The 22,430-nt window shown below is 33.2% G+C and overlaps 2 protein-coding genes across 3 annotated transcripts in view; one reads left to right on the top strand and one right to left on the bottom strand.

Annotated features, from left to right (window-relative positions):
* The window catches only part of LOC133664961 (bifunctional purine biosynthesis protein ATIC-like), a 36,462-nt gene extending 23,272 nt beyond the window's left edge, over window positions 1-13,190 (bottom strand). The window contains exons 1-3 of one of the 2 annotated variants that reach the window (XM_062070052.1): window positions 13,014-13,190; window positions 12,729-12,855; window positions 9,343-9,486 (exon numbers count right to left, since the gene is read on the bottom strand). In XM_062070052.1, the coding sequence (XP_061926036.1) occupies window positions 9,343-9,486; window positions 12,729-12,855; window positions 13,014-13,032 (290 nt within the window). In that variant the 5' untranslated portion in view covers window positions 13,033-13,190. The remainder of the gene's footprint in view (window positions 1-9,342; window positions 9,487-12,728; window positions 12,856-13,013) is intronic. The other variant, XM_062070059.1, reaches the window with a different exon arrangement.
* LOC133664956 (glutamate dehydrogenase, mitochondrial-like) lies at window positions 4,613-5,036 on the top strand. Its single transcript, XM_062070039.1, has one exon. It carries the CDS (start codon window positions 4,627-4,629, stop codon window positions 5,020-5,022), a length of 396 nt encoding a protein of 131 aa, XP_061926023.1. The 5' UTR covers window positions 4,613-4,626; the 3' UTR covers window positions 5,023-5,036.
* Window positions 13,191-22,430: the final 9,240 nt, after the last annotated feature.

Here is a 22,430-nt window from a genome sequence, read left to right as displayed (position 1 = left end):
TGACGATATACATATCGGTCTCTTTTTTTATTGGGACCAGCTTTTATTTTTCCTCAACTACAACAGAACTACATCATTAGATACAATGTACACACTTATGATGCAGTAATTAGTATGTTTAATTAGTGAAGTAGATAGTAATAACCACTGCTTAACACTTTGTTTAGGTCGCTTATACACAATATATCTCTTCTGCTGAACTTTTCAAACGGTCCTTTATTTGCCGGGTAATCCAGTTTTTGTCCTTCTTATCCGCCATCCTACAGGTACCATTGTGATTGTTTTCGCTAGTGCAACGATCAAGCCTTTGTTCGCAACACTCCCGGTGTGGGCTCATTAAAAGGAGCGCCACGAGTTTCATGATCAATCAAATAACGTTACAGAGATGGATGGATATGAAGACAAAAGATTTCTCTGTTAAAAATGCAAACTTTGCATAAATATCTTTGACAAATAGGAGATGAATATACAAGCAAAGAAGAGCAGGCAGCAGCTTACACATTCTCATACTTTCTGTAACATCCAGGAAGAAATGATGTCGGCCATCTTGAAAAATGTCTCAACTATAATCTACGTGAAGGAGCCCAGAATAGTTTTTATGTCAATGTTGACAATATTTCAGGAGGAAACCTTACAATGTATTAAATCCATAAAGTGTTATAAAAGTGTATACAATGGAGTAGATGAGTTATTGTGATGTAGAGAAATGTCATATTTTGACCCATTTTCCCAGCAGATGTTTGATATTTAGAAATAAAATGCTGATGCTCCTCTTAGACACACCTAATAAAACACAACATCAAACATTATGTCACTACTGGTCCCACTTTTCCTAAAAATAATGTTAAAAAACAACTTAAAGCCTTGTCCAGATGTTTACTGATATATAATATTCATGTTTACTAACTTTTACTGCTACTTAATATCACCTTCAAATATCACTTATCGGCCTCCTTGACTACTAATGACTGGTATCAGTATCGGACCTGGAAAAACCATATCGGTCGATCTCTAGTGTACAGTTTGAGGTGTGCTGGCTAGTCAGTTCAGTCTTTGATGTCTAGCCTTTTGTTGTCCCCTAAAGAGTGTAAATACTGTAAGTATTCAATCAATCAATCAATGTTTATTTATATAGCCCTAAATCACAAGTGTCTCAAAGGGCTGTACAAGCCACAACGACATCTTCGGTACAGAGACCACATACGTATAAGTATATAAGTATACGTATAAGTATTGTTCTTATTAGGCAACCACAGTTGTGGTTTTCATTACCAATATTGGAGGTAAAATTGCTAACGCTAATCAGTAGCGTGTCAATAGCAAAGCCAATGTATATTAGCATCAAGCTATCACATTTTTGGAGAATGATTTGAGTCAAGTGCTTTGTTGGTATTGAAAAATGCAACTCTACCTAGAGGTAGTTTGCCTGAGTCCGCTCTCAGTGCTGCTGCAGTGACGTCACCCGCAACCCAGGTACCGTGATATGGCACCGTTGGATTTTATGTGAATCGTTGGGATTTGGTCAGTGCCAAAAAAGAACCGGATTTGGTACCGTGACCATCCCTATTAGGGTTAGCACGACTAATCGACTTGAAGATTTTAATTTTTATACGTGGACTGGTCACTGATCAGGAGGTTTGATGAGCATCTTCTTTAGTGACGTGGGAGAAGACGACACCCTGGGGTTCATTTGCAATTGGGAGTGTCCAACACTCAGAATGTGTGCAGTTCAGGCAGAAACTAGACACTCACAGGTCCTTGGGAAATGGCGCACTTTTGCGTGAACCAGTTGGAATAATTTGTTAGAATAATGATGTATAAGTTATCACACAACTCTTATCCTTAAAGGCCGTTGCTATAGTATTATCAATTGTGCTGAAGTTGTACTTTTCGATCTGTGCAAAGGCACAACTTGTAATCTTCCATTGCGAGTTGTCTCGTGTCAGCAGTTTGTTTCCAGACCCTGCCTGCTGACAGCCGAGGACGGACATCGAGTACCTCAACGCAGATAAAGCAGAGACAGGGCGACATCATGAGTGTTAGCACATTTCTATTCTGAATAATCATGTATTGTGTCTACTGGGGCTGCTTGCATTACCCCTCCCTTCAGAAGCAGCCTCAGTGATGTTAACTAGGGACCTCCCGAATAAATAGAGGAGCACATGGGACTGTACCTTAGAGCGTAGGGTGAAACTGTAACTGAGTGTACAGCCCAATACGTCTCTCCTCATGAGCAAAATTCAACTCTGTCTGATTCCTTCTTCTTGTCTTGTGTAATAGATAGTTCGGTGTTTGAACATGACAATTGGGAGTGTCCAACATTCAGAATGTGTGCAGTTCAGGCAGAAACTAGACCCTCACAGGTCCTTGGGAAATGGCACACTTTTGCGTGAACCAGTTGGAATGTGGGATCATTAAAGACACGGAAGAAGATCATGTTTAAACTTACTTGGATTTGCCTTTTTCCCACATTTGTGTGCTTTTAAGTAACAATGATTGCGTTTACGTGTCGTACTTCCTGTCCTGCGCTTCACTCGGCAATGCTAAATTGCTGCGCCTTCGCTCTGACATTCCGCCAAAATAAAAGCCTGGGGCCGTACTTATCAAGCTTCTTAGAGTGCCATTTTACACTTAAGTCCTGAGAATTTGCGAAATTTAGTCCTACTCTCAAACTTAAGAATAAAAGCTTTTTATCAACGTTCTTAAGTCTAAGAATCACTCCTACTCTCCACGATATTTAAGAGACCTTCAGAGGTGTCTTAAGTGGTTAGGAGTTGCCAGCAGGGGATGGCACTGAGGCGAGAGAGACGTGCGCGAACGTTCAGGGAACGGAACAATGTTTTTTGTTTTTTTGATGACGAGCAGCTGATCAAACGGTATCGTTTAGACAGAGCGGATATTATTTTTGTCACAGATTTAATACTTTTCGATTCCTTGTTGATTTCTGCATGTGTCTGCAGTGGGCTAGTATATATAGAGCCACCCACACCAGTTTCAAATTAGTTGCCTAATTAATGAATTGGAAAGAAAATGTTATGACAGTAGCGTATGTGTGTGGCCGTGAGGTGAGTGACGTCAGTGAGTGTGTGGGCGAGAGAAGAGAGGGAGCGGTAGCGTGAGTGCCGGCGGGGACTAGTTTGTTTTGTATTATTTTGTAGTTTATTGTCAAAATATACACTCCCATTGTCCACTTAAATATTTCCAAGATATTTCTTTATTCTTAGACAACGCATTCCTTTCCGTGATTGGTCATTTCTACGGACACAGAAATGACGTCACCTAAAATTCCGTTTACGGCACATAGTAATGTCGTAATTCAGCTCTGAGTGTGACACTTAAGATTCAGTCCTACACTTCGCTGAAAGTGTGAGTAAGACGCTTGATAACTAACTTTTAAGTGCAGCTTTCAGCAAAGAATTTATTTACTCTTAAGTCAACTCTTAGCAGACTTCTTAGGAGTAATTCTAAGAAGCTTGATAAGTACGGCCCCTGGCGTGTATGCTTCAAAGACCTCGAGACGGTAAAAGAGAAGTTGACACATTGCGAGTGGAAGGCAGCACGAGCATTAGCGGCACACAACGAACACACACTTGCTGGAAGTTCAAGTAAAATGTAAAGTTAGGGATGTAACCATAAAAAAAATATGTAATATCAGTTTTTTTTTTTATTTTAGTTAAAAAAATAAAATAAATCACATGTTTTTTGTAAAGTGAAGAGCCACTAAAAAGAAAAGCAGTGTGAACCTAGCCTTAGTTGCTCTGACAGTGATGTGTTTATATCGTTTTAGATTGTGGTATGATTCTGATTGGAGAAAGACGTTAATGTATTTTGTTTTCGTGTTAGCATTTAAGCTAGCGAGCTGGTGGTGCCTGTAAGTCTGTGATTTTATCGAAGTGCAGTCATTACATCATTTTAATTTAAAATGATGATATAACCGTGGATATTTTTACGGCTGTTATTGTTACATCACTTGTTAAGTTCACGTTAAAGCTTGTTAGTGTCATCCTTGCTGTTGTGTGACGTGTCGGTGAGTAACTTTGTTGCAAGGAATAAAATGAACATCAGTGGCTAGTCGACTTTAAAAAGTTTGACGTGGTGCCACCGTTACTAAGTTTGCATGTTGGTCGATCAATAAGCTCTCAGTTTTACTTCTCCTTGATTGAAGTCTGGTGCAGACTGACGTGATCACTCATTTATTGAGTGAACACAACGCAGAGTCACAAGACCGCCTCGTGGAAGCAATCATCAAACCCTCGTGCTTCCTGCTCACACTTTCAAAAGTTGTCTAACCATCAAACCCTCGTGCTTCCTGCTCACACTTTCAAAAGTTGTCTAACCATCAAACCCTCGTGCTTCCTGCTCACTTTCAAAGGTTGTCTAACCCTTTCAGATCTACTTTAGTGCAGGGGTGTACTAACTTTATCTACTGATAAATTAACGCAAAACTAACAATGCAACCCCGAAAGGGACAAGTGCTAGGGAGTGGATGGATGGAATACAATAGTTAAAAAAAAATGTTTTAAACCTTTAGAGCTCAAGTTTGGTCCTGGGGACCCAGAAGAACTCCGTCATAAAGATGTTAAAAATACGTCATATATAAGTACATAAGTCATGGTCATCCCGGACATGTACCTCAACGCCGGCGGCGTGACGGTGTCTTATTTCGAGTGGCTGAAGAATCTCAACCACGTCAGCTACGGACGCCTGACCTTCAAATATGAGCGAGACTCCAACTACCACCTGCTCATGTCCATGCAGGAGAGTCTGGAGAGGAAGTTCGGCAAGCAGGGAGGACCCATCCCCGTCGTGCCCACCGCCGACTTCCAGGCCAGGGTCGCTGGTGCCTCTGAGAAGGACATCGTTCACTCTGGTCTGGCCTACACCATGGAGAGATCTGCCAGGCAAATCATGCGCACGGCCGCCAAGTACAACCTGGACCTGGACCTGCGGACGGCCGCCTACGTCAACGCCATCGAGAAGGTTTTCAAGGTCTACAACGAGGCCGGGCTCACCTTCACATAAGCACGCTTACTTAACTTCCTCATAGTCGTCTGCCCCCTCCAAAGCCTCCACAACATATCACAGCGTCTGCAGCCCTGCTGCTCTTTGCTTATATCGCTTGGAAAAAAAAAACAAAGTAGACGCTGCCTCCTCGCCTTGTAATAAACCTTCTTTGTTTCCCGCGTAGAAACAGCAAGTTCGAACAAACATGTCCGTCATGTCCTATTTTGATGTTTTTTTGTGAGTGTGTGGTTTTGAGCCCACAACACTGCAGATGCCTTAAAGCAGGGGTCACCAACGTGGTGCCCGCGGGCACCAGGTAGCCCGTAAGGACCAGATGAGTAGCCCGCCGGCCTGTTCTAAAAATAGCTCAAATAGCAGCACTTACCAGTGAGCTGCCTCTATTTTTTAAATGTTATTTATTTACTAGCAAGCTGGTCTCGCTTTGCCCAACATTTTTAATTCTAAGAGAGAAAAGACTCAAATAGAATTTGAAAATCCAAGAAAATATTTTAAAGACTTGGTCTTCACTTGTTTAAATAAATTCATTATCTTTTTTACTTTGCTTCTTATAACTTTCAGAAAGACAATTTTAGAGAAAAAATACAACCTTAAAAAGGATTTTAGGATTTTTAAACACATATACCTTTTTACCTTTTAAATTCCTTCTTCTTCTTTCCTGACAATTTAAATCAATGTTCAAGTAAATTTATTTTTTTTATTGTAAAGAATAATACATACATTTTAATTTAATTCTTCATTTTAGCTTCTGTTTTTATTGACGAAGAATATTTGTGAAATATTTCTTCAAACTTATGATTAAAATTCAAAAAAATTATTCTGGCAAATCTAGAAAATCTGTAGAATCAAATGTAAATCTTATTTCAAAGTCTTTTGAATTTCTTTTAAATTTTTTGTTCTGGAAAATCTAGAAGAATAATGATTTGTCTTTGTTAGAAATATAGCTTGGTCCAATTTGTTATATATTCTAACAAAGTGTAGATTGGATTTTAACCTATTTAGTCATCAAAATTCTAAAATTAATCTTAACCAGGAAAAATTACTAATGATGTTCCATAAATTCTTTTTTTAAGTTTTTCTCTTCTTTTTTTTCGGTTGAATTTTGAATTTTAAAGAGTCGAAATTGAAGATAAACTATGTTTCAAAATTTAATTGTCATTGTTTTCGTGTTTTCTCCTCTTTTAAACCGTTCAATTAAGTGTAAATATCATTAATTATTAATAATAACATAGAGTTAAAGGTAAATTGAGCAAATTGGCTATTTCTGGCAATTTATTTAAGTGTGTATCAAACTGGTAGCCCTTCGCATTAATCACTACCCAAGAAGTAGCTCTTGGTTTCAAAAATGTTGGTGACCCCTGCCTTAAAGATTAAAAGGAACTTATCATTTTGTCATAAAAAAATTTAAAAAAATCATTATTTTAATTTTTTTTTTTTGAGTTACACTACGCAGCTTTTTATTTTTAATTTTTTCCTCCTGCCGGCAAAGGAAGCGGACCTGGTTGGTGCCTTTGCTCTACCAGCCCCCCATATACTGTATCCTGTTTTAACCGTCCACTTCCTCGTCTTGAAATGAAGTAAATTACCTTTTATTTGTATTTTATTCCTTTCTTTTTTTGGGGGAAAAAACAAAAAAAACAAAAAAAAAACGTCATATATAGATATATACTTTATTTTGCCAACACTTAAATCTCAAGATTCATTTCAGGTCGGTCGATATAAAGTTTAAAACATATTTGTTTTGTTTTATGCCTTTTTTGTTAAAGAAAACCCAATTTTGTATGGCTAAAACACAAACTATGCAAAAGTGGGAATATTTGATGTTAAGTAATTAAGCCTTACATAGGTCAATAATTCATAACGATATTATATTTTGAAAATTTTTTTAATCCCCCTAAAAATCTTGGGGATCCACTCATAAAAGTTTTAAAATTAATCATACATTTTTTATCTTTCAACATTTAAATCTCCAGATCAACTTCAGATCTATCCATCGATTACAAGTATTTACTTTTTAAATATGATGTTTGTTTAATGCCCTTTCGCAAAAATAAACATATTTTTTATGTCAGGGGTGCCCATTATGTCGATCGCCAGCCAGGCATTAAAAAAAAATAGTCCTCAAAATTGCCGATCATAAATAAATCTTCACCAAGACGTGACTTTGATCACTTGATTGACAATCAGGGCACCCGAGGGTCTTGTGAGATGACGCTGGCTGCTGCCAGATCATTATTAAGAAAAAACGACCGACAGGAAGGCGAGAAACACTTATTATTTCAACAGACTCTCGCACCATACTTGCTGTCAAAAGCCTGACCGCATAGTTCCTGTCTTCACAATAAAAATAAGACTCTCAGCAAGCTACAGAGTGTATTTCTTGTAAAGTGTATAAAAAGGAGTATGGAAGCTGGACAAACTTTCATGTGGTGTTGGACAGAAAGGAGGCCTTTTTTTTTCTACTCCATTTGAAAATGTGGAGGTCATCATCACTACTGTCTGATTCCAATCAATGCAAGTCATCACAATCAACTTATATTCTTGTCTTCATGAAAGAAAGGAATGTTAAACATGCTTGTATTATCATTAAACACCTTTAACTTGTTAACTGTCTATCTGTGTTGGCCCTGTGATGAGGTGGCGACTTGTCCAGGGTGTACGCCGCCTTCTGCCCGGATGCAGCTGAGATAGGCTCCAGCACCCCCCCGCGACCCCAAAAAGGGACAAGCGGTAGAAAATGGATGGATGGAATAAATAATATATATATGGACAGGGCGGCACTTACAGCAGCGGCTGGCCTTCGTGGCCCCTCACTCCCTCCCCTCTGTGCAAGTTCTGTGGACTCTATGTGGTAGGTTTGTGTGTGCTATGGCTATGAGGTTTTTTTTCTCTTAGTCTCTGTCTGGATATCACTCTAGGGCAGGGGTGTCAAACTCATTCTAGCACAGGGGCTGCATGGAAGAAAATGTGTGCACATGCGGGCCGGATGATCAAAATCATGGCATTAAAACTACAAAACAAAGACAACTTCAGATTGTTTTCTTTGTCTTACTTTGGTCAAAAATAGAACAAACACATTCTGAAAATATTACAATAAAAATATAGAAAAAACTACAGGTAGCGGTAAAGTTTAGATCCATGAAGGGAAGAAGAAACTGAATGAATGTACATATGCATAAAAAATGGTTTTCTTTTGTATTTTTTGTTTAATGAATTAAGTCACGTTTATGACAACCTTTTTTCCAAAACACTATATAGAATATGAGGTATAACAGGATAATGCATACATTTGTCATTAGTTTTCAAAACGCTTACAAAAAAAGTGGCACCCCGAAAATGTACTGTGGGACCCCATTTTTATGACCTGGGGCCCCATTTTGAAAATTCCTAGCGCCAACACTGATAGGAGTATTGGTGCGTGCAAAACAGCAGCAAGCGGCTGTGGCCTGCGGGCCGCTTCTAATACTAATCAAATATCATCCCGGGGGGGCCATAGAAAATTAATTCACGGGCCGGATCTGACCCACGGGCCTTGACTTTGACACCCCTGCTCTAGGGAGTCCAACCTTAGACGGAATATTTTTTTCTCACCCCACTCCTACTCTTTCTCCAAATTTGACCATTTTCTTACCTTTTTAAGGGGCGCCGTAATGTGGCGACCCTCGGCGGTCCCGTCTTGTCTCCCCGTAATGTATATCTGCTCTTAGCGGGATTACGCACAATTTCCATTCTTGTATGTCTTTTACATGGTGAGAATTGACAATAAAAGGCGTACCATATTTTAATACATATATATATATATATATATATATATATATATATATATATATATATATATATATATATATATATATATATATATATATATATATATATATATATATACAGTGGGGCAAAAAAGTATTTAGTCAGCCACCCATGATTGTCAATGGGTGGCTGACTAAATACTTTTTTGCCCCACTGTGTGTGTGTGTGTATATATATATATATATATATATATATATATATATATATATATATATATATATATATATATATATATATATATATATATATATATATATATATATATATATATATATATATATATATACACACACAGCTGCTTTAAAGAGTTATTGTGTTATTAGAGTCAACATGGCAACTTTTTCTCGTTGCATTTCATCCGTTTGCTTTTTTAATCCCCTTTTTTCCTTTTTAAAAATTCTATTTTTGGGGCTGATTGAAAAAAAAAAAATAAAAAAAGCTGCGGGCCGCACCTGGACACGCCTGCTTTAGCAGGTTCCAAGCGGAGGACGTCAAGGGTGACTGTGCTCTCACCTGACCAGGTTGTAGCCCAGCTTGCTCATGTCTGCGGTGTCACCGGAGGTCTTCCTGGCCAGGATGCCTCCATGGACGGCGGGATGGAGCGTCTTCACGCGGCCCCCCAGCATCTCTGGGTGTCCGGTCAGCTCCGACACGTCTCTGACAAAACACACCATGGTGCAGGAAGTCAAACAATATAATATATATATATATATACACACACACACACACACACACACACACAATTCATCAGTGTTTTTCAACCTTTTTTGAGCCAAGGCACATTTTTTGCGTTGACAAAATGCGGAGGCACACCACCAGCAGAAATCAATCAAAAAATAAACTCAGTTGACAGCAAAAAGTCGTCGTCGCAATTGTTGGATATGACTTTGAAGCATAACCAAGCATGCATCAATATAGCTCTTGTCTCAAAGTACCGGTAGGTGTACTGTCACCACCTGTCACATCACACCCTGACTTATTTGGACTTTATTGTTGTTTTCCTGTGTGTCGTGTTTTTCTTCTTGTCTTGCGCTCCTATTTTGGTATTTTCCTGTAGCAGTTTCATGTCTTCCTTTGAGCGATATTTCCCGCATCTACTTTGTTTTAGCAATCAAGAATATTTCAGTTGTTTTTATCCTTCTTTGTGGAGACATTGTTGATTGTCATGTCATGTTCGGATGTACTTTGTGGACGCCGTCTTTGCTCCACAGTAAGTCTTTGCTGTCGTCCAGCATTCTGTTTTTGCTTTACTTTGTAGCCAGTTCAGTTTTAGTTTTGTTCTGCATAGCCTTCTCTAAGCTCCAATGCCTTTTCTTAGGGGCACTCACCTTTTGTTTATTTTTGGTTTAAGCATTAGACACCTTTTTACCTGCACTCTGCCTCCCGCTGTTTAAGACATCTACCATGAATTGATTTACGTGGACCCCGACTTAAACAAGTTGAAAAACTTATAAATGTAAACACACAACATACATATACATGTACACACACACACACAACATACATGTACACACACACACACAACATACATATACATGTACACACACAATATACATGTACATGAAGTGAAGTGAATTATAATTATATAGCGCTTTTCTCTAGTGACTCAAAGCGCTTTTACATAGTGAAACCCAATATCTAAGTTACATTTAAAGCAGTGTGGGTGGCACTGGGAGCAGGTGGGTAAAGTGTTTTGCCCAAGGACACAACGGCAGTGACTAGGATGGCAAAAGCGGGGATTGAACCTGGAACCCTCAAGTTGCTGGCACGGCCACTCTACCAACCGAGCTATGCCGCCCCATATACATGTATACACACAATATACATGTACGCATCCATGTATACACACATGTACATATCCATGTATACACACACAACATACATGTACGTATCCACAGTGTTTCCCACACATTCATTTATTTGTGGCGGCCCGCCACGAAAGAATTACGTCCGCCACAAATAATAAAAAAAAAAAGTATTTTATTTTTTTGTCCTGTCCAGCTTCTCAGGCAAATCATATAGTTGATGTAGATGCCCATATAGGCTGTTCACATTTACTTTACAAAAGAGAAGTGTAGGATACTTCTCTTGTTGCCTTATTTGTATTTGACCACTACTGTTTTCTGTTTATTTGTTACTGACTGTGGCAGGACACCTCTGCCTCTGTTTCACTTTATGTTGCTGGTAAATAATATGGTTGTAGTAGTAGGCTAAAGTTAAATTATTTAGTATGCACTAATTAAAAGGGGCAGAGCTTTAAGAGACATTTTAGCTTTTATATTTTATAAGATATATTTTTTGTAAGAACCACAATTAATAAATATATTTCAGTGAATAACTTATTGTTCAAATCTGTATATAAATATGTACATAAAGTGTTGTAATTATATTGTAAAATGGATGGATGGACGTTTAAAACAAAACTGTTATTAATTAGTAAGTATACATTTTTTGAGCCTTATTAGAGAAAATCATATCATTGTAATAAATTATGCAAATTAATCGATGATGTCATGGTGACCACGCCCATAGCCACGCCCCCACCACCACAGGTATCTTGGCAGTTTATGGGAAACACTGATCCATGTATACACACAACATACATGTACGTATCCATGTGTACACGCACAACATACATGTACGTATCCATGTGTACACACAATATACATGTACGTATCCATGTATACGCACAATATACATGTACGTATCCATGTATACGCACAATATACATATACACATGTATACACACAATATAGATGTATGCACACAATATAGATGTATATGTCTACATTGTGACGTAACACAATATAGATGTACATATACATGTATACACACAATATGGATGTATACACACACAATATAGATGTACACATACATGTATACACACAATATAGATGTACACACACACAATATAGATGTATATGTCTACATTGTGACGTAACACAATACAGATGTACATATACATGTATACACACAATATAGATGTACACACACACTATAGATGTATATGTCTACATTGTGACGTAACAATATAGATGTACATATACATGTATACACACAATATAGATGTATGCACACAATATAGATGTATATGTCTACATTGTGACGTAACACAATATAGATGTACATATACATGTATACACACAATATGGATGTATACACACAATATAGATGTATATGTCTACATTGTGACATCACACAATATAGATGTACATATACATGTATACACACAATATAGATGTACACACACACTATAGATGTATATGTCTACATTGTGACGTAACACAATATAGATGTACATATACATGTATACACACAATATAGATGTATGCACACAATATAGATGTATATGTCTACATTGTGACGTAACACAATATAGATGTACATATACATGTATACACACAATATGGATGTATACACACAATATAGATGTATATGTCTACATTGTGACGTCACATAATATAGATGTACATATACACATGTATACACACAATATAGATGTACACACACACAATATAGATGTATATGTCTACATTGTGACGTACCACAATATAGATGTACATATACATGTATACACACAATATAGATGTACACACACACAATATAGATGTATATGTCTACATTGTGACGTACCACAATATAGATGTACATATACACATGTATACACACAATATAGATGTACACACACACAATATAGATGTATATGTCTACATTGTGACGTTACACAATATAGATGTACATATACATGTATACACACAATATGGATGTACACACACACAATATAGATGTATATGTCTACATTGTGACGTAACACAATATAGATGTACATATACATGTATACACACAATATAGATGTACACACACACAATATAGATGTATATGTCTACATTGTGACGTACCTGACAGCCAGTCCAGCATCACGCAGAACTTTGGCGGTCCCTCCTGAAGCTACGAGACTCAAACCAACGCCCAGCAGCTTTCGGGCAAACTCCAGCAGCCCACTTTTGTCTGACACGCTGAGCAGAGCTGCAAAGGACGCAAAAAAACATCACTTTCACTTTTTTTTTGCGGAAGTCCAGCTGGTGTATAAAAAAAGCACCACGATGCTAATCATGCTAGCTAAAGAGTTAGCCCCCGCCAACGTCACGTGGCTACCACATAAGTTGGTCTTGAATGAAACTCACCGAGTTCTGCAGAGGCCATGTTGGCAGCAACAATGTCGACTTGGAGAGGTAAAGTAGAAGATTAGAGGAGCGAGCAGGGAGAGAATTGTCACAAACTAACTCAAATCTTCCACTTTTCAACGCTTCTTCGTCATGTGCTCGCTAAGCCCCGCCCGGCGGTGTCGACCCGCCCACAAACTGTCACACAAGCGTACCCCTACGTCATAGTTACATTCAGGAAGTGCTTAGATTGATCACGTGAACGGAAGTAAAAAGATCGCTAGCGTAAATACTTTTAAATATACTACTAGAGGTGACTACATTATACTCAGGTAAGAGTACTTTATTTAGAATAAAAACGACTCAAGTAACAGTAAAAAGTACTCATACATTACAAATGTAACCTATTTTTATGGACTTGCCTCTTTGTGATGTTAAGTTCCTGTTATACAGTATATGCCTTGAGCTCTTATTTTGAAGTCGCTAAGAGCGGAAGTGGTGATACGTTGTGGTGGAGCGGAGTTTTTGAAAACAAACGAACCAAAAAGTGGTCCTCGTGTAGGACTGGAGCCTCCGTGTTTGTGTTATTTTGTAGTTTTATACAGTATAGGCGACATATATGAACCCTCGGTTACACAAACAAGGTAATTCAAATTCAGTGGAAAAAAAATACTTTAGGGTTAGGGTTAGCTCTTATTTTAGAAGGCGCGGAGAGCGGAAGTGGTTCAAAACTCCGCTCCACCACAATGTGTCACCACTTCCGCTCTTTGTGCCTTCAAAATAAGAGCTCAAAGCATATACTGTATGACAGCTTATAACAGGAACTTAACATCACAAAGAGGCAAGTCCATAAAAATGGTTACACTAGCTAAAACATAAACATCTACAACATGTAGTACAAAAGATGCACACTTTACAGTCACTTACGACGTCATAACAGGGCTAATGTTAGCATATGCTAGGTAAAACATGAAAAAAAAACTACTACTTATTGCAAAAATGTTTTGTCTCTTTGGAAGTGTAATAAGATAAATTCATGATTTAATCCAATCCAATCCACTTTATTTATATAGCACATTTAAACAACACAAATGTTTCCAAAGTGCTGCACAACAAGATTAAAAACAAGATTAAAAACAATATTCAAATATTATCCTTAGCTCCACCAATGACTGAATAAAAACAAAAAATAAATAAATATAAAAACAATATAAAAATAAATATGATTAAAAACGATTTTAAAAGGAAAAACCAATTAAAACAGTAAATAGAAATCAAAATGTATTCAAAAAAACCACAGAGGACAACAGAGGACAGAAGACCACACAACTCACATAGTGTTAAAAGCCAAAGAATAAAAGTGGGTCTTAAGACGAGACTTAAAATGTATTTAATTCATCAAGTTTTGATTGATTTGATTGTTATACTAGTTAATGAATGGAAACATTATCAACACTTTAATACCAGAAATGTAAGTATATTCACCACGTATGTTCTATAATAATACAAACCTTTTCATTATATTCTTATATAGATATATAGATAGTACTTTATTGATTCCTTCAGGAAAAAAATAAATAAAATAAAATAAAATAATTAAAGGAGGGTTTTATTTTGGGGGAAATTCCTCCACCTTCACTAAAAATACTTCCTTACTTTCACCACCAGAGGGAAGCATTACTTATGCTGTAAGAGAATATACAGTATTACATTATTGTAATGTAAAATAGCACAAACAAGCACTCTCAGTTTAGTACTTGTAGAAATAGAGGAAAAAAGTCTGTCAATATTTGTTTATGCATTGTGTAATATTATTATTGTTGCACATTTGTGCATTCGAAGTGTATTTATATTATTGCATTTCTGAAAAAAGTGCATTTCAATGAATGAAAAGCTAGAAAATGGACGATAATTAAAAAAGCATGTTTGATAATTGGAAGATGTTTTGAGGGACGATGTGCTTTCTTCCATTTCACCAGCAGAGGGCAATGTGGACTTTGCTGATGTTTGCGTGTCTTTGATGGCGTTTATATCTCTGATTAATAAGTACAGAGTTCATTTAAATAGTCTTTGTTACGTCCATAATTACAATGAAAGTGTTTAGATTGCTGTCTTAACTCTTAAGTTGCACGTAATTCTAATGATATTATTTACAGTTATTATTATTATTATTTCCAAACAAACGTTTTGCTGCCAATTTAAAGCGATGATTATTGTTGTCATTGTGTGATGATTACTTTGCTGAGCCACGTGGAAGTTCACGATAAAATAAAATAATGATGTTCATTCTCTCCAACAGTTTATTAAATAGGAAAATAAAGATTTTTTTCATGTAATTCTGAAATCCTCACAAAAAAAATACTTTAAATTGAAATGTATTTTTGTAATATTAATATAGACAATGTGAATCATTTGTTTTTGCAATGTCACACATATGACATTTATTTTGAAGGAGGTTGACTGCAAAATAAACATGAATATTCCATGCCTGCCTCCACATTCACTGTGGCTAATATTAAATGTGGCATATTTAGAAAAGACAGCACATTTGTATTAATATTATTATGTTGCCTAAAAACACTCATAAAAGTTATGTTTGAGTGCAGCATTTATTGTCTTTTTTTTATACATTTTAATGTGTTTTAATAAACAGTTTGTTGTAATTTTAGTCTCTTTTTGTCTCTGTTATTTTTACTTGTATTTCGTGGTTCTGTTTGTATTTGATTTATTTCATATTATATTGTATTTTATATACATATTATACTTTTATATTTGGTCATTTGTTGTCATAGATTAAATCTTATTGAGTGCATTATTTTGTTTGTATTTAATTTAATTCATATTATATTGTATTTTATATACATATTATACTTGTTTATTTTGTAATTATATTGGAAGTGCATTATTTTGATTTTTTGTAATTTGTTTTGTATTTTATATACATATACTTTTTTTGTAATTTGTTGTCAATGATTCAATTGTATTGGAAGTGCATTATTTTGTTTGTATTTGATTTAATTAATATTATATTGTATTTTATATACATATTATACTTTTATATTTTGTAATTTGTCGCCAATGATTAAATTGTATTGAGTGCATTATTTTTTTTGTATTTGATTTATTTCCTATTATGTTGTACTTTATATACATATTACCAATTTTATGTGCTGTAGTTTGTTGTCAATGATTAAATTGTGTTAGGAGTGCATTATTTTGTTTGTATTTAATTTAATTCATATAAATATTGTATTTTTTATACATAATATACTTTTATGTTTTGTCATTTGTCGTCAAGGATTAAATTGTATTGGAAGTGCAGTATTTTGTTTGTAATTGATTTATTTCATATTACATTGTATTTTATATACATATTCTACTTTTATATTTTGTCATTTGTTGTCAATGATTAAAATTTATTGAGTGCATTATTGTTGTTTTTCAAATTTCATATTATATTTTATTTTATATACATATTACACGTTTTTGTCATTCTCGTCAAATTTGATTGAATTGTTTTGAGTGCATTATTTTGTTTGTATTTGATTTTAATTCCTATTCTTCTATATTTTGTCATTTGTCGTCAATGATTGAATTGTGTCGGGAGTTCATTATTTTGTTTTTTTGAAAGGTTTCATTGAAATATTCAACATTTCCCGAGGCGCTGATCACGTGACGGCCTTTTCCATAAAGTTTATTGGTAAAAAGTGATCATTTTGCCGGCTGAGACGTGAATGATCGCCGCGTCCATTAGTTAAGTGACAGGCCAGCTGCAGCTGATGACGCAATCTCTTCATATTCACCTCATCTGCTGATTGATTCCACTCGTCGTGCTTTTTTTTTTTTCATGTATTCATTTCATTTATTCGTTCATTTGTGCATTTAAGAAATGAAAAAGAAGCAAATGAGGGTTTTTTTTTTGTTGGCGAGAGGACATATTTCATCTGGAAGACAAACTGCAGCATTCTTGCTCACAATAGAGACAGAAAGGATGACGTCAGTGTTTTGATATCATGTTTTAAATCTGCAATCAATGATCTATGATCGTTACATTTAGTGATGTCATAAGTCGGATGAAAAGCAACACATTAGTGGCAAGTTAAAGGTCTTATTGAACAATTATGACATTATCGATTGACATGATTGGTCTTTGATTGATCTGAAGACGTCATGATGTCTCATTAATTTATTATTATTATTATTATTATTATTATCATTATGTTGCATTATTAAGAACATTTTCGTTTTATTGCTAAAGAAATTCGCACTTCTTTTTTTTCTACCTCGACTCATCACTATTTTTTACATTTGAATATGCAATATTTATTTATCTTGTATTATTTTTTTTAATTATGCAAGATTCCATTGCATAATTTGTATATAATGAGACATTTTATTATTTTGCATTATTCAGATTTTTTTCGTTTTCTTGCTAAAGAAATACGCATTTCTTCTTTTTTTAAATATTTTTTTTTTACCTCGAATCATCATTATTTTAATTTTAAAATTAACAATGTGAATATTTATTGAAACGTAATGAAACGATACAATTATTAGCAACATTTATTTACCATTGTATTATATTTTTTTAATTATGCAAAATTCCATTGCATAATTTGTTTATAATGACATTTTATGTCAATTATTATGTTGCATTATTTAGAATATTTTCGTTTTATTTATTTATTTATTTATTTATTTATTTTTTTTACCTCGAATCATCATTATTTTCATTTTAAGATTAACAATGTGAATATTTATTGCAATCAAACGACAAAATCATTATCGACTGCCGTGGAAATATACATTTAAATATGCAACATTTATTTATCTTGTATTATTATTTTTTCATTATGCAAAATCCCATTGCAAAATATGTGTGTAATGAGACATGTTATGTAATTTTATGTCAATTATTATGTTGCATTATTTAGAATATTTTCGTTTTATTGCTAAAGAAATAAGCATTTCTTCTTTTTTTTTTTTTTAAATTTTTTTTTTTTTTACATCGAATCATCATTTTCAATTTATGATTAAGAATGTGAATATTTATTATTTATTACATTTATTATTATTATTATTATTATTATTATCAAAATATACAATTAAATATGCAACATTTATTTATCTTGTATTATTTTTTTTTGGAATGATGCAATTGCTGTGCCTTAATTCCATTGCATAATTTGTGTATAATGAGACATTTATTCTTCTTTTTTTTTAATTAATGAGATTTTTTGATTAGGAGATTTTCTTGTGAACATTTTCAAAACAAACATTGTTTTCTAGAGGTTGGAATAATCTCTACTTTGAAATATTGGTTTGGATAAATGTTTCCTCAATAAAAAAACAACATCATAAAAATAGTCTTTAACGACATAAAAGGCAATAAAACACATCTCTGCACTGACAGGCACGCGCGTGCGCGCTCACGCACCTTTTCCTAATTGTTTTGACGTCATCATCGTCGTCATTTTAATGACTTTTCATGAGTGATGCTGCTGTCACTGATTATTCATTTTACTTCAACCGGTATTTTATTGTTTATGTTTATTTTGCCACCTAAAACATGTAAAGAACAGTTAAAAAAAAACCCTCAATGTTAATTTTGTATCTGCCTAATTTAATTAGTGAAATACATTTTAATTCCTAGAATATTTTAGTTTGTGTGAAAAAAATCCCCAATGTCATCATTTCACACTTGTGTTTTTTAGGTGTAAACATACAATTTATGCGTCCTCTCCTAGATTATTTCCTACATTTGTTGTGCTTCTAGAATTTTAACATCGTTTTATTGCAAATAAAAAGTCATTTCTCGCCTATTGAAATCATATTTCGGCCTAAATGAGGTAAAACTATCAATAGTGCAGCGTAAATGGGTCTAAACCAATCAGAGCGCGCTGTGCAGTATCGAGGCCTCTGATTGGCTCAGACGCAGGCAGCATTAGATTAAAAGATATTAAAGGTGATTAAAATGTTATTTCGTGTTTGAAAGGCTCTCATTACAATGTTTTTAAACTGTCATATGTACATGTTTTTAAGGAATTTACTACAGTCAGGCCTGGAACCAATTCATCGTTAATAATTAATAAATAACATTTATTTACAATTAATGTGACGAATAAAATATATGACATGTATTTACAATTATTGTGATTAATCAAAGAAATTACATTTATTTACAATTAATGTGATGAATCGAATAAATTACATTTATTTACAGTTAATGTGAGGAATCATGAAAATTACATTTATTTACAATTAATGTGACGAATCAAAGAAATGACATTTTTAACAATTAATGTAACGAATCGAATAAATGACATCTATTTCCAATTAATGTGATTAATCAAAAAACATTACATTTACTTACAATTAAATGATTATTCGAATAAATGACATTTATTTACAATTAATGTGATTAATAAAAAAAGAAATGTCTTGACAATCAATGTGACGAATCCAAGAAATGACATTTATTTACAATTATAATATATTATAATATATACATACATATTATATATAATATGTACAGGCTGCTTGATGCCCTCGAATAAAAACATCTGTAGATTTTACAGTAAAAAAAAAAAAAAAAAAAAAAAATTACTGTAAAATTGACAGTGGTTGTTTTTTACAGTTTACAATTTACAGTGGATTACTGTAAATTGGAAAACAGTACCGCTTTTATTTTGATGGTCAAATTCTGGCAACTGAGCTGTCCTACCGTAAACATCTTTATTAGTTTTACAGTGCATTGCTGTAAAAAGAAAATCACTTATTTTTAGAGTTCAATTACCTTATTTTTTAGAGTACAGATATCTTATTCATGGAGTACAATTACCTTATTTTTTAACGTAAAATCACTTTATTTTTAAAAGAAAATTATCTTATTTTAGAGTAAAATTACCCTATTTTTAGAGTACAATTACCTTATTTTTAGAGTCAAATTATCTTATTTTTAGAGTACAATTACCTTATTTTTTAGAGTAAAATTACCTTATTTTTAGAATAAAATTACATTATTTTTAAAGTAAAATTACCTTATTTTTTTAAAAGTAAAATTATCTTATTTTTTAGAATAAAATTACCTTATTTTTAAAGTAAAATTACCTTATTTTTAGAAATCAATTACCTTATTTTTAGAGTAAAATTACCTTATTTTTTAGAATAACATTACATTATTTTTTAAAGTAAAATTACCTTATTTTTAGAATAAAATCACCTCATTTTTTTAAAAGTAAAATTATCTTATTTTTAGAGTAAAATTATCTTATTTTTTAGAATGAAATTATCTTATTTTTAAAGTAAAATTACCTCATTTTTAAAGTAAAATTACCATATTTTTAGAGTACAATTACCTTATTTTTAGAGTCAAATTATCTTATTTTTAGAGTACAATTACCTTATTTTTTTAGAGTAAAATTACCTTATTTTTAGAATAAAATTACATTATTTTTAAAGTAAAATTACCTTATTTTTAAAAAAAGTAAAATTATCTTATTTTTTTAGAATAAAATTACCTTATTTTAAAGTAAAATTACCTTATTTTTAGAAATCTATTACCTTATTTTTAGAGTAAAATTACCTTATTTTTTAGAATAACATTACATTATTTTTTAAAGTAAAATTACCTTATTTTTAGAATAAAATCACCTTATTTTTTTAAAAGTAAAATTATCTTATTTTTAGAGTAAAATTATCTTATTTTTTAGAATAAAATTACCTTATTTTTAAAGTAAAATTACCTTATTTTTAGAGTACAATTACCTTATTTTTAGAGTAAAATTACCTTATTTTTTAAATTAAAATTACATTATTTTTTAAAGTAAAATTACCTTATTTTTAGAGTAAAATTATCTTATTTTTAGAATAAAACTACCTTATTTTTAAAGTAAAATTATCTTATTTTTCGAATAAAACTACCTTATTTTTAAAGTAAAATTACCTTATTTTTAGAGTACAATTACCTTATTTCTAAAGTAAAATTACTTTATTTTTAGAGTACTATTACCTTATTTTTAGAGTAAAATTATCTTATTTTTAGAATAAAATTACCTTATTTTTTTTTTTAATTACTTTATTTTTAGATTAAAATTATCTTATTTTTTTAGAATAAAATTACCTTATTTTTAAAGTAAAATTGCCTTATTTTTAGAGTACAATTACCTTATTTTTTGTAAAGTAAAATCACCTTATTTTTAGAGTACAATTATCTTATTTTTTGAGTAAAATTACCTTATTTTTAGAGTAAAATTACCTTATTTTTTAAAGTGAAATTACCTTATTTTTAGAGTAAAATTACCTTATTTTTAGAGTAAAATTACCTGATTTTTAAAGTAAAATTGCCTTATTTTTTAAAGTAAAATTGCCTTATTTTTAAAGTAAAATGGCCTTATTTTTAAAGTAAAATTGCCTTATTTTTAGAGTAAAATTACAGCAAATAAAGTGTAAAATCCACATTGAATTTAGAGGTTTTGGACATTTCATCTGATTACGATTCCTGGATTGTCCTTTCAAAGCGATTCTCAGCATGTATTATTTAATAAGACCTAAAAATGTCTTTTTAACCCTATGATGCCAAACGTATCAAAAGTGATACATACTGTAAGTTTTGAGCCCTCTTTATCATCATGTCATCAGTTTTTTTCACAAGAAGCCTGACGTATCAGATCAGATGCATGCATTACAGGTATAATCCACATGGGGGCAGTAAGTGAATGTCCTGCCAGATGGCCACAAAGTAGAAAGGAGAGATTTTTGAGGAGAAACTTTGTCAAATTTGAAATAATGTGAGAAAATTGTAATTTTTTACTGAGACATCATTTTGAACAGTTAATGTGTTGATGTAATAAGGAATTACTTCATATTTCATCGTATATTTTATAGTAAAATGGTGTTGAAAATGTGTGTATCACATTTGAAACAGCAGGCATGAAAGGTCATTAATTTTAATTTCATTGCAGTCTTTAGATTGTTTTAAATAAACAAATATAATGTTTACATGACACAATATTTACAGTTACAATATTTACTGTATCATTTTGTGGTGTGTTGTCATAATAAATGATAGCTTTCTGATTTTATGACAGAAAAAATGGTGTGTTTATGATACATAAGTCATGTGATCACACCTTCACAGGTGTGTTTATGACACATAAGTCATGTGATCACACCTGCACAGGTGTGTTTATGATACATAAGTCATGTGATCACACCTTCACAGGTGTGTTTATGATACATAAGTCATGTGATCACACCTTCACAGGTGTGTTTATGATACATAAGTCCTCAGTCATGTGATCAGACCTTCACAGGTGTGTTTATGATACATAAGTCATGTGATCACACCTGCACAGGTGTGTTTATGATACATAAGTCATGTGATCACACCTTCACAGGTGTGTTTATGATACATAAGTCATGTGATCACACCTTCAC

This window comes from Entelurus aequoreus, linkage group LG02, assembly GCF_033978785.1.
Source record: "Entelurus aequoreus isolate RoL-2023_Sb linkage group LG02, RoL_Eaeq_v1.1, whole genome shotgun sequence".
Classification (NCBI taxonomy): Eukaryota; Metazoa; Chordata; class Actinopteri; order Syngnathiformes; family Syngnathidae; genus Entelurus; species Entelurus aequoreus.
This window is presented reverse-complemented; position numbering and strand designations above follow the sequence as displayed.

Excerpts from the sequence above, each read along its gene's own strand:
- LOC133664956 (XM_062070039.1), top strand. The coding sequence starts at position 4,627 with ATGTACCTCAACGCCGGCGGCGTGACGGTGTCTTATTTCGAGTGGCTG.